General features: G+C 64.2%; 1 protein-coding gene across 1 annotated transcript in view; it reads left to right on the top strand.

Moving 5' to 3' along the window:
* CHLRE_11g477850v5 (uncharacterized protein) overlaps window positions 1–11,994 on the top strand; it is a 15,379-nt gene extending 3,385 nt beyond the window's left edge. Inside the window, exons 7-28 of the mRNA XM_043067662.1 lie at window positions 341–549; window positions 1,018–1,207; window positions 2,351–2,451; window positions 2,681–2,815; window positions 3,494–3,630; window positions 3,832–3,902; window positions 4,403–4,503; window positions 4,875–5,020; window positions 5,307–5,371; window positions 5,644–5,796; window positions 6,096–6,161; window positions 6,480–6,540; window positions 6,723–6,820; window positions 7,330–7,554; window positions 7,701–7,745; window positions 8,046–8,164; window positions 8,543–8,654; window positions 8,922–8,993; window positions 9,463–9,594; window positions 10,117–10,192; window positions 10,581–10,654; window positions 10,910–11,994. Of these exons, the coding sequence (XP_042919667.1) occupies window positions 341–549; window positions 1,018–1,207; window positions 2,351–2,451; window positions 2,681–2,815; window positions 3,494–3,630; window positions 3,832–3,902; window positions 4,403–4,503; window positions 4,875–5,020; window positions 5,307–5,371; window positions 5,644–5,796; window positions 6,096–6,161; window positions 6,480–6,540; window positions 6,723–6,820; window positions 7,330–7,554; window positions 7,701–7,745; window positions 8,046–8,164; window positions 8,543–8,654; window positions 8,922–8,993; window positions 9,463–9,594; window positions 10,117–10,192; window positions 10,581–10,654; window positions 10,910–11,050 (2,529 nt within the window). The 3' untranslated portion in view covers window positions 11,051–11,994. The remainder of the gene's footprint in view (window positions 1–340; window positions 550–1,017; window positions 1,208–2,350; window positions 2,452–2,680; window positions 2,816–3,493; window positions 3,631–3,831; window positions 3,903–4,402; window positions 4,504–4,874; window positions 5,021–5,306; window positions 5,372–5,643; window positions 5,797–6,095; window positions 6,162–6,479; window positions 6,541–6,722; window positions 6,821–7,329; window positions 7,555–7,700; window positions 7,746–8,045; window positions 8,165–8,542; window positions 8,655–8,921; window positions 8,994–9,462; window positions 9,595–10,116; window positions 10,193–10,580; window positions 10,655–10,909) is intronic.
* The last annotated feature ends 9 nt before the right edge of the window (window positions 11,995–12,003 follow it).

Below are 12,003 nucleotides of genomic sequence, written 5' to 3'. Positions count from 1 at the left end.
GGTAGGGGGAGGGGGAGGGAGAGGGGGAGGGGGAGGGGGAAGGAATAAGGGGAAGGGGAAGGGGAAGGGGAGGGAGCGAGGGGAACAGTGGGGTTGAGGAGGTGCGCGGAGGCACTCGCTGGGCCGGCGGGCGAGGGGGTGGGGTCCACAAGAGCAGAGGAAGGTAGAGGAGCTCAGGTACTAGAGTGCGCAGGGCGCGCATGGCAGGGGTGTGTTGCGGAGGGAGAGCAAGGAGGGTCGTGCGGAGCTGGAGGGGAAGGCGCAGCATGGGTCTGCGTGGGTCAGACCCCAATCGGCGTATCGGCGCCAACCCCGCCATCCCGCCTGCCGACCGTCACAGGCCGCCGCGCCTGAGGCCGCCGCGGCCGCGCCCGCTGCCGCGCCCGCTGCCGCCCCTGCCGGCGAGGACGGCGCCGCCCCCTCGGCCGCCGCCGCCGCCGCCGCCGCCGCCCCCTCGGGCCCCACCGCCGCCTCCATCGCCGCCAGCAGCGCCGCTGAGCCGTACGCGCGCGAGGCCAAGGCGTTCAGCGAGGCGCGCGTGCTCAACCGGTGCGTGTGGGCTCATGGGGCTTTGGGGAGACCTTGGGAGGGTTGTAGATACCAGCCCAAACTTAGACCAAACCCAATGCAAGGAGGAGAGCTTGGCCTGTGCTGTGAGGGGTGGGGATGGGTGAAAGGGGAGGCACGCGTGCTCGACCGGTGTGTGGGTGTGGGGCTTCAACAGGCCTTGACAGGGGTGGGGAAGGGGGATGGGGAAGGGCGGGGGGGATAGGTGGGTGTGACTGTATGCGTAGTGGAGCGGTTTGAACGCAAGCAGCTGGGAAGGGGTTGTGGGGTGCTTGGTGTGGGCGTGGGCATCCAGAGGCGGGCTTTGGGTTGGCAAAGCCACCGGGCATGGCCAGTGGCGGGGGGCGGCGGCCTCCTAACAACTCCACATAGTGCAACATCAGCCGCGTACGTTACCGAAAACATAAGCGTGCGATGTAACCGTGTGTAACTTGACCATAACTGCCGCAGTGACGTGAAGCTGGTGCTGGAGGGTGTGGACAAGTACGGCAACCTGTTTGGTACGGTGCTGTACACGCCTCTGCCCGCCGCCGCGCCCGCCAACGGCGCCGCTGCCCCGGCGCCCGCCGCCGCCGCCGCCGCCGGCTCTGGGGAGCAGGAGCACCTGGCTGAGCAGCTGCTGAAGCACGGCCTGGCCAAGGTGAGTGCGTATGTGTGTGTGTATGGGGGGGGTTGCAAGGATGTATGGTAAAGCGGTACATGCTGCACTGGGGGGGGGCGATCTGCCTTCGGAAGCGGGGCCTGGGTGGATTGTTTTCATTGTTCCCAAGGGAAATCATATAAACGGGGCGTGTTCCTTTTTTGGGGGGGGTTGTAAATACCAGCCCGAACTAAACCGAACCCAACGGGAGCAAGGAGTCGGAGTTTTGTTGGGAGATGGGAGATTGAAGCGGAACATGGCTGTGCGTGGCTGCGTGTATGGAGGGGTGTTGTTTCGCGGGTTGGGAGCACGGCGCAAGCCAGCATGTTGAGAGTGGGGTTGGATAAGGGGGGGGCGGGGGACGTGGAGCACCACGGTGGAGCACTCATGCATGGCGAACAGCGAACGTGGCACCGGTGGCAATGAGGACACTCTACAAGTGGGGGACTCCTGACCCTGTCACAATTACACAATGCTTTGTTTTCCGAGGCCAACCGGTTCGCACACAGTCGAACCACTGCATGCGGCGTGACTACGCAGCCCTCACGCGTGAACACGGCGCGGATGAAAGCTTTTTTCCCATTCCCGGGACTCCTGACCGGAATGACATATCCATTTTGCCACTGAGCCGTGAACCGAGTGAATGTACAGCATACCGCAGTCATGTCCAATAACCCTGCGACAGCCTTTCCCAATACTGATCCGTAACGGCGCGGATGAAAAGCTTTATCCCATTCCCGGGACTCCTGACCGGATGGACATATCCATTTTGCCACTGAGCCGTTTCTGGTCTAACCTTCGTACCTCTTGCAGCACTCGCACCACATTCATCTGCACCTTACCTCGCCGGCTGTGATGAGACTTTGCGTTGGGGACACCAAAACCATGGCCCTCATACATCTCAGTTAATCCACCTGAGCCGCAGCACACACCGCACACGCATGCAGCTGCACACACAACGCATGCTCTCATCGCATACACAGTCCTGCCTGCTTGCTACTTGTGCCCTTGAACACCCAACCCTGTCTTCCGCCGGCCTATCCCTCCGCACCCCCGCTCCGCTAGTTTGGCTTGGTTTGGTTTAGATTGGGCTGGTAGCTACAACCCCCTCACAACCGCCCGCCGCGCCCGCCGCATCCGCAGTGCGTGGAGTGGTCGCTGAACCTGATGCCCAACCCCGCGGCGCTCAAGCTGCGTGAAGTGGAGAAGGCCGCCAAGGCCGAGCGCAAGGCCATCTGGACCGGGTGCGGGCGAGAGGACATTTGCGGGAGGGCAATGCCGATGATTTTTGTGTTTTGCTGGATGAAAGGCACACAGGAGAACGCAGCTCGTCGTCCTCCTGCATCAATGGAAACATGGCTGAGCAGCATTGGTCTGGCCTGATCTGATCTGGTCTGGTCTGGTCTGGTCCCGGTTCCCCAATCTGTGTGTGCGCTCACTCGCTCGCTCGCTCGCTCACTCGCCCACGTGCAGGTACGTGCCCGCCCCCACCAACCAGACCAAGCTGTCCGACAACTTCACGGGCAAGGTGGTGGAGGTGGTCAGCGGCGACTGCGTGGTGGTCAAGGACGCGGCCAGCGGGGCGGAGCGCCGCATCAACCTGTCCAGGTGCGAGTGTGCGTGTGTGTGCGTGTGAGGGGGCGCGTGTGTGTGGTGGGGGGGGGGGGGCGGGGGGGCGTGGTGGTGGGTGGGGTGGGGGTGGGGGGGCGTGTGTGGTGGGGTGGGGTGGGGTGGGGTGGGGGGGTGGATGATGATAGATGGAGGAGTCCGCGGAAGGAGGAGAGAAGGGGAAAACGGCGAGAAGGGAAGGAAGGGGGCTGTGAGTGCTGGAACGGACAGTGAAGGAAGGCTTCGCGCATGGCCACAAACTCACCACTGCACACTCTGGTCGCCGGCTGAATGATGCACAAAAAAATATCCAATTTTAACCGTATGACCGACAAAATGATGTCGAATGTATTCGTACTGTCTGACAGCCCTACCGGCCCGCACACGCACACGCACGTCTGAATGAAGACTCCCTTGCAACCCCGCCACCGCCGAGGCCCCCACCCGGCGGCCGTTCTCCATGTGCATTTCAATGATCACCGCCACAAACCCGCCTCCGCCTCCCCCTAACCCCCAATCCCATACCCCAATCCCTCCCGCCCGGCCCCTGTTTCAACCTTCCAACCCCCAAACACGCCCCCTTCCTCGCCCTCCCCCCTTCCTTAACTAATCATGAATGTAACCCCCCGCCCCCTTCCTCGCCCTCCCTCCGCCCCCTTCCTCGCCCGCCCTCCGCAGCATCCGCGCTCCCCGCCCCGGCGCCCGCGAGCGGCCCGCCGACCCGCACGCCTCCGAGGCCAAGGAGTTCCTCCGCAAGCGCATCATCGGGCGGCCGGTGGAGGTGAAGATGGAGTACAACCGCAAGGTCCTCACACGTGAGTGGGGTGGGGTGGAGGTGGAGGTGGAGGTGGGTTGGAGGTTAAATTGCGGCGACAACCGCAACCGTATTGCCTGAAGTGCAAAAGCCCACATGACACAAGGCACTCATCGCCATCGCACCACGCGCGCCACCCCAGCCTGCACTGTACTCACCAGTCATGTCCGGGACCCCCTCCCCTCCTCCACAACCCCCGCAGCCGAGATGATGCTGGCTGGTGACAGCGAGAGAGTCATGGCCTTTGGCAACGTGGAGCTGGTGCCGGAGAAGGTGTGTGTGGGGCTTGTAAACACCAGCCCAAACTAAACCAAACCAACTAAATCGAGAGCGGAGAGCATGCGTTGTATGATATGTGGGTGGGGATAGGTGGGGAGGCGTGTGTGCGGCTGAGAATGGAAATGGGTGCGTTCCTCATGCAACTCCCAAGGAGGGAGGAACGTGTAGCGAGCACATGCGCGCGCGGCGCCAGTGACCGGCTGAATGATGCACCAAAAAATATCCAATTTTAACCGTATGACCAACAAAATGATGTCGAATGTATTCGTACTGTCTGACAGCCTGGCCGGCCCGCACACACGCACACGCAAGTCACACGCACACGCACACGCAATGCACACAACCGCCACCGCACCGCAACCCCCATGGGACTGCGACATGCGCGACAGCAGGCGCGGCGGCCCACATCACCAACCTCTCCCACACCCCACACACAACACAACCCACCCGCCTCCTACTCCTCCTCCTCCTCCACAACCTCCTGCACTGCACAGGGCGAGGAGAAGCAGAACGTGGCGGAGATGGTGGTGGCTCGCGGCTTCGCAACCGTCATCAAGCACCGCACCGACGAGGAGCGCAGCGGCGTGTACGAGCGGTGAGAGCTTGGTGGGGTTGGGCTTGGGGATGGGGTAGTTTACTCCGATGGATTCAAGATGAAGTCATGATGCCAGGACACATGGGGGCTGAAGGGGGCAGTGGGGGCGGTGGGAAGTGTGTGGGCGCGAGCGGCGGCAGCCGTGAGCACGAACATCCTCAGCCAGCCATTTTCCAAAGCACCTGCCACTTCTCCCCACCCTCCACCACACCGCCCTCCGCCCCACCTGCCACCACCACCCCCCGGGCGTCGGCACCTCCACCTTTGACACACCCCATTCGTATCAACCCTCCTACCCTCCAACCCCAACTAACTGCCACGACTGGCGCCGCCGCCACCGCCGCCACCGCCGCCGCCGCCGCCCCACACAGGCTGGTGTCGTGTGAGGAGCTGGCCAAGAGCTCCAAGCGCGGCCTGCACAGCTCCAAGGAGCCCGCCGCCAACCGCGTCAACGACGTCAGCACGCCCGGCTCGGCGGCGAGGGCCAAGCAGTACCTGCCCTTCTTCCAGCGCGCGGGTGAGCGGGCAGAGTGGGACATGGGAGGTTGGGAGGAGGGAGGTTGGGGAAGGGATGGGGAGGAGATGGGCAGAAGAGGGCTTGGAAGACGAGTGTGTGTGGGGGGGAGGGGGGTTGTAAATACCAGCCCAAACTAAACCAAACCAAGCTACAACGAGCGGAGCGAGGTAGAGGCATTAGTTGCAAGTGTTAATTTATGGGATGGGGGTAAAGAGGGGGTTTGGAGTCTGTTGTTGAGTTCACAGATGCCCCCTCCCCGCCTTGCTGTGCCTCACCCCGCCTGCAGGCAAGATGGTGGGTGTGGTGGAGTACGTGCTGAGCGGCCACCGCTTGCGCGTGCACATCCCCAAGGTAGGTCGGGAGGGGGGCGGAGCCGGTTGGCGGGGGAAGCAGGGGTGGGGTGCGGGAGGGGGAGGGATGGCGCAGGGGCAGCTTGTCGGGCGGGTGTGTTCAGGAGGGCTGGGGTTGCGACCGGTAAGCTGGGGAGCCCAGTGGACAGCGCCTGACCTCGACCGTGACGCTGACGCTCCCAACGAGCCCCCTACCCCAATTCTGGCCTCGATCCCGGCCCCCAACTTCCCCGGCCCTGCACCTGCCTGCCTACCTGCTGTTGACCACCGCAGGAGGGTGTGACCATTGTGTTTGCGCCCAGCGGCATCAAGACGCCGGCGCGCCCGCAGCCCGCCGGCAACGGCCGGCCGGCGGTGGTGGGCGAGCCGTTTGCGGAGGAGGCGTTTGCCTACACGCGCGAGATGATGATGCAGCGCGACGTAGAGGTGTGTGTGGGGGGTTGGGTGAGGGGGAGAGGAGAGGAGAGGGAGGGGAAGGGGAAGGGAGTGGGGAAGGTGGGGAGGGGGTGGCGGGGGTGGGGGAGGGGGAGGGGTGGGTTCCCTTAGTGAGGATATGGTACGGAAAGGATGACACAGTTTCGGGGACACAGCGCTCATGGAACTCCCGTCCCTCCGCCCCTCTGCCCCACCCTGCTTAGCTCCACCCCTCGGTCATCATGAATGTAACCCCCGCTCCACTCACAATGTTTCAACCCCCGCTCCACCTCCCCTCTCCCCCCGCCTAGGTGGTGATTGAGACCATGGACCGCGGCGGCACCTTCCTGGGCTCCGTGGTGCTAACGCCCGGCGCGGTGGGTAGGGGATTGCAAGGATTGGTACAGGGGTGGGGGTGGGGTTTGTTGGGTTGGGGCGTGGTTGTTTGTTGGGTGGGGCAGCGAGGCAGGGCCGGGGTGAGGGTCAGCAGGGCTGGGCTGTTTTGGGTGAGTTTGGGGCTTGCTTAGCTAGCCCCCACGGCTAGCCCCCCAGTATATCACATGGGACGCCAGCGGTACCAACACACGACGTTGCCTCCATCCCACATGCTCCTTTCCCCTTCATCTTCCCCTTCTCACGTCGGCACGAACACATGCGATTAGTGACTCATTTCTCCCACCCCCTTCCCTCCTCAGGCCGGCCCCGCCACCGCCAGCGGCAAGCCCTTCAACCTGGCACTGGCGCTGCTGAGCAAGGGTGAGAGGGGGGCAAGGAGGGGGGGTGGCTTCACACCATGCCTCAACCTTGCGAGGGCGGCTTGACGTGATGCGTCATGGGCTCGTGCGTGCAAGTGTTTATTATATGTTGGCTGCTGCCCTCCTTATCACCCCCACCTCATCACCCCCACCCCCTGCACCTCTCTCTCCCCACACACACAGGCCTGGCCCGGCTACAGCCCAACGTGGACCCCAGCCGGCTGCCGGAGGGGCAGGAGATGGCGCGGCTGCAGCAGGCAGCAAAGGAGGGCAAGCTCAAGGTGGGGCGGCGGATTGGGATGGGGGGCGGGTGGTTTTTTGGGGGGGGGTTGCAGGGATGTTTGGAAAAGCGGTACAGGATGCACTGAAGACTGCAGACGAAGTCGTCGGGGGGGGGGGCAGCAGGGGCGGGGGCGGGTGTGTGTTTTTTGGGGGGCGGGCAGCAGGGGCGGGCGCGGGTGTGTGTTTTTTTGGGGGGGCGGGCAGCAGGGGCGGGCGCGGGTGTTTTTTTTTGGGGGGGGGGGCCAGCAGGGGCGGGGGCGGGGGGCCGAAGGGCGCCAACGAGGGCAAGCTCAAGGTGGGGGTGGAATGGGGGGCGGGATGGGGTTGCTCTTCACGGTTTCCACGATTCCAACTGAAAGATTCCAAGAGACACGGGGGTGCAGGGGGCGGGGTGGGACGCGGTTCAGGGGCGCGATGCCGTGCATCCCAGCCTCCCAGCAAAACCGCACACTCCCCGCTCGTAAACCTTGACGGTTGATCCCCTTTCCGTCATCATCGTACTCGATAGATCTGGGAGAACTGGACTCCGGGTCAGGACCGCGACGAGGCGGGCGATGACGAGTACGACAACGGCGCCGCCGCCGCCTCTGGATCCGGATCCAACGGCGCCGCCGCCTCTGGATCCAACGGCGCCGCGCCTGGCGGCTGGGCGGCGGCGGCGTCCGGCGGCGCCTCCACTTCGGCGGCGGCACGCGCGCCGGCGGCTGGCGGGCGGCCACAGGAGGTGCTGCAGGTGGGCTGCGTTGCGTGTTGCGTTGTGTGTGACAAGTGTGTGGCCTTTTACGCTAAAAAAAGTTCAGGAATCACAATCATGGCTGTAGCACCCCGACTCACCTGCGCCTCCTCCCCATGCCTCCACCCACCCAACCGCTCCTGCAGGTGACGGTGACGGAGGTGGCGGACGCAAGCGAGTTCTTCGTGCAGGTGCGAGTGCAGGAAAGGGGAAGGGAGCGGCAGAGGAGGGAGGTACAAAGAGAAAGGCAGAAACGGCGGTGTGTGTGGGCGCCAGACGACGGTAGTGCAAGCAGCTTGCGCGGGTTTGGACAGTGTTGCAGCAGCAGCAGCAGCAGCAGTTCGTTTGAGGGACCCAGGGCAGCTACGCCTCCACACCAAGCCCCTTCACCCGCACCCATCTTTCCATCCTCACCACTCCTGCCCGGCCCTCCCTCACACCCTGCCTCTCCGCCCACTCATGCAACCAATCTCCCTCTCGCTCTCTCTCAGGTGGTGGGCGAGCCGCGTGTGTCGTGGCTTGCGGAGCAGCTGTCCGCTGCCAGTCTGACGGACGCGCCGCCCATCCCGCCCGAGCTCAAGGTCGGCCAGCTGTGCCTGGCGCAGTACAGGTGGGGAGGCAGGGGCGGGGGGAGGGGCAGGGGTATGTGCCCGGGCCCAAAAGACAAGTTCCCAACTTCCAATCATTATTAGAAAGCCCCCCAGGTGGCGGGCGGGGTTTTGTGGATACCAGCTCAAGCTTAACCAAGCCAAGTCGAACTGAGGAGGATTGGCCGTATCCGCAGGCATTCCCCCAACCTCTCCTCATCTTCTACCTCTTCTCCTCCCCTCCACCAAAACCCTCATTTCTCCTCCCCGCCCCAGCCTACCACTTCCTAGCTAAACATGACTGTACCCCCCCCCCCTTCCTTAACTAATCATGAATGTAACCTTCCTACACTTCTCTGTACTAATCTTTGCAACCTCCCCTCTTGCAACCCCCTCCACAGCCTGGACGGGCAGTGGTACCGTGCCTACGTGGAGCGTGTCAACCGCTCCGAGCCGCAGTACGACGTCTTCTTCATCGACTACGGCAACAAGGAGCGCGTGCCCAGCGACAAGGTGGGGAAAGCTGGGGGGAGGGGGGGCGCACAGGGGAAATGTAGGGGATCGGGGCTGCCCAAACAAACCAACTCAAGCCAAACTAGGGGGGTTTGGGCTGGCTGGCACCGGGTGAAACGGCTGGGGAAGGGCGCTGGGCGCCCGACACGCCGCGTGCGGAGGCCATGTCGAAGTGCGCTGCTCCCAACCCATGGTTCCGCCCCACCACTGATCCTCTGTTTCGTCCCTCCCCTCCTCTCCCCCTTCCTCCCCCTGCCTCCTACCCAGGTCCGCTCCATCGACGCGGCGCTGTCCGCGGTGCCGCCCCAGGCCACCGCCTGCTGCCTGGCGCACGTCAAGGTGTGTGTGTGTGCCGGGGGGCGGGGGAGGTGTGTTGGGGGGGTGTTAAATACCAGCCCAACTAAAGCAAACCAAGCTAAGGTAGCGGAGCACAGGCAAAGGCGGTGTGTGGGGGGGGGAGGGGGGGGGGAGGTGCGGGGGCTGGTCGAGCAGGAGGGGAGGTGGTGGTGTGGGGTCCTTGATTGTGCCGCTCACGAGCTGCCGTCCTACCGCCACCTCCAGACCGATGCCTCCTGGCTGGACACATACCTTCCCCTCGTATCTACGGTACTCACGACCCCGCCTTCCATGCCTGCCCTCCCCATCCCTCCCTCCCCTCCTTCCCCTCCCTGCCTCCCCCTCACCCATGTCCCCATGTATACTATGCGACTGTGCCTGCCTACGACTTCACTTCTTAATTTATCATGAATGTAACCCCCTTGCCTCCCCTCCCCCCCTGCCTCCCCTCCCCCCCTGCCTCCTCCCTCAGGTCCCGGAGCCCGGCACCGACTACAGCCTGGACGCGCGGGTGGTGCTGACGCAGCTGCTGGGCGGCGGCCGCCCGCTGCTGGCGCACGTGGTGGCGCGCGAGCGGGCAGACCCCAAGGCCAAGCACCCCAAGGTGTGTGTGTGTGTGTGTGTGAGAGAGAGAGCGGGGGAGGGGGGCTTGTAGATACCGGCCCAGACTAGACCAGAGCAAGCTAAGCTAGCGGAGCACAGGCAGAGGCGTTAGTTGTAAGCGGGGGGCGGGAAGACCTGAGGGAATGGGAGGGGGGCGGCAGGGGGAGGAGGGTTCAGTCCAGAACCCAAAGCAGGGGGTTAGGGCCGGGGGGCAGGGACCGGGGGACCGGGGGCAAGTTGCGGTGCACTGTGCAGTGCAGACGGCAATGGACTGCTTCATGTGGGGGTGGTGGTGGTGGTGGTGGTGGCCCGGGCGCCTCGGGCCCAGCTTAGCAGCCGACTGTGCCCCCGCACGCCCGCCACACCCGTCCCCCTACTGTCTGCGCCCTGACTCCTCCTCCTTTGTGCCGTGACTCCTCCTTCTCTGTGCCCTATCTCCTCCTATGTGCCCTGACTCCTCCTTCTACTCCCCTGCTGCTGCTGCTGCTGCCGCGCCCGCGCTGCGCCCGCCCTGCCCGCACAGAACCGCAACGGCAAGCTGACGGTGGTGCTTGTGGAGCCCGACACCAACACCAACATCGCGGTGGAGATGCTGCTGGGTGGGTGGGGGGGGGAAAGGGGCGAAGAGGGTGGGTGGTTGCTTTCATGATTATATAAGAAGTGAAGGCGGAGTCAGGGTGGTGGGGGCAGGGCGAAGATGGGGCGGGCGGGGGGCGCATCATACACGCAATGGGCGGCAGGGGGAGAGCAACACGGGCGTGATGACGGGAGCCACGTGGTGGTTTGGGCTTTGAAGACAGGCTCGCTGCCTTGCTGCCGCCCACCCTCTGGCAGCGCCCGCTAGTTTGGCTTGGTTTGGTTTCGTTTGGGCTGGTGTTTACAACTCCTTTCCCCTTGTGCCGTGTGCTCGTGTGTCTGGCTCTGTGTGTGTGTGTGTGTGTGTGTGTGTGTGTGTGCTCGTGTGTGTGTGTGTGTGTATGTGTGCAGCGGGCTGCGCGCGGCTGCCCAAGCTGCGCAAAGTCAAGGACGCGGCGGCGCGGGAGGCCATCACAGCCATGCAGGTGGGTGGGTGGGTGGGTTTGGGTGTGCGTGTGCGTGTGGGGGGGGGGGGGGCGAAACAGGCGCGTGTCGTGGGAATGCACACTCCACACCACCTGTATCTGGCATCACACGTACGCGTGTGCCGCCGAGACACACCACACACCACCGCCATCAAACCCAACCGTACGTCCATATCACCCTGTTTGTGTACACGTGCGTGCACTGAAACACACACACACACGCCAACACACACGCCAACACACACACACACACAGGAGTACGAGGACGAGGCCCGGCAGGCGCACCGCGGCATGTTCGTGTACGGCGACCCCGGCGACAGCGACGACGAGGAGCCCGCCCCGGGGGCCGGAGGCAGGTTCATGGGCGCGCCCAAGGCCGGCGCCGTGCGGCGGTAGAGGCGGCAGGCGGCCGGGCGGGTGCTTTGCGAGCCGAGCTTGATGGGCGACCTCAATGGCTTGCTTGCCAAGCTTAGTGGGCTGCGGTAATCGATGGCAGGGATGGAGGGGCGTGGAGCCGAGGCCGGCAGGTGGGCGCGCTTGAGGGGAGGGGGGCACTCCCTGGGCGGCGGGCGCGCAATCCGCGGGCAGCAGGCTGCTTGGTGTGGTGGGCGGTGTGGCCGCGGATGCAGCATGTCCCTGTGGACAGAAGGTGTACGTGGCGGCGGTGGCAGCGGCGGCGGAGACAGCGCATAGCGCGATGCTGGGCGCACTCGCAAATCGAGTGCGCGCTGGCACCAGTGGCCACACCATGGTGTGTGTGCTTGGTGGAGGGCTACGTGGCCTTGGCCCTGTGGCCGGCGAATAGGTCGGTGAGGTGAGCAGCACTGCCGCCGAAAGGGTTTGGTAGGAGCTGGCCCTGTTAGGTAGGCGCGCGGTGTTGCGGCGGATTAGTTGATTGGCGGTGTGGCGTGCTGCTTGCATTGGAGTCGTGTGGCAACTGGGTGGCAGCGCATGCGTAGGCCGTGAGAGCCCCAACAAGGCAGGCGGTTTGGCGAGATCTATACGCTTGCGGATGAGCGCAATAGGATTCTAGGAGGATGTGCGGTCCGCATGCGCGGTGCTGCTGTCGCGATCTGGCTGAGGCGGCATAATATAGATCCGACAAGCACACACGCAGGCATTGCCTGCAGGACGTGATGTGTCCTGCCTGTCAATGTGCAGCTGCTGCTCAGAGTATGTGAGCGGCGCAATGGATTAATAATGCACTGGCTGTGCTGCAAGCAGCATGTAGATAGTTGCCAACGAGGTGTGCCACTGCCCACTGGTAATGGACCGCAGTGATGGAGGACAGTGGTGACAGCGACAACGCGGCAGGCTGCACAGTGTAACACGGCACTCCCAACATCTCC

The sequence above is a fragment of the Chlamydomonas reinhardtii genome, chromosome 11, assembly GCF_000002595.2.
Source record: "Chlamydomonas reinhardtii strain CC-503 cw92 mt+ chromosome 11, whole genome shotgun sequence".
Classification (NCBI taxonomy): Eukaryota; Viridiplantae; Chlorophyta; class Chlorophyceae; order Chlamydomonadales; family Chlamydomonadaceae; genus Chlamydomonas; species Chlamydomonas reinhardtii.
Note: the sequence above shows the minus strand (reverse complement) of the source record. Positions and strands in the feature narration are given on the sequence as shown.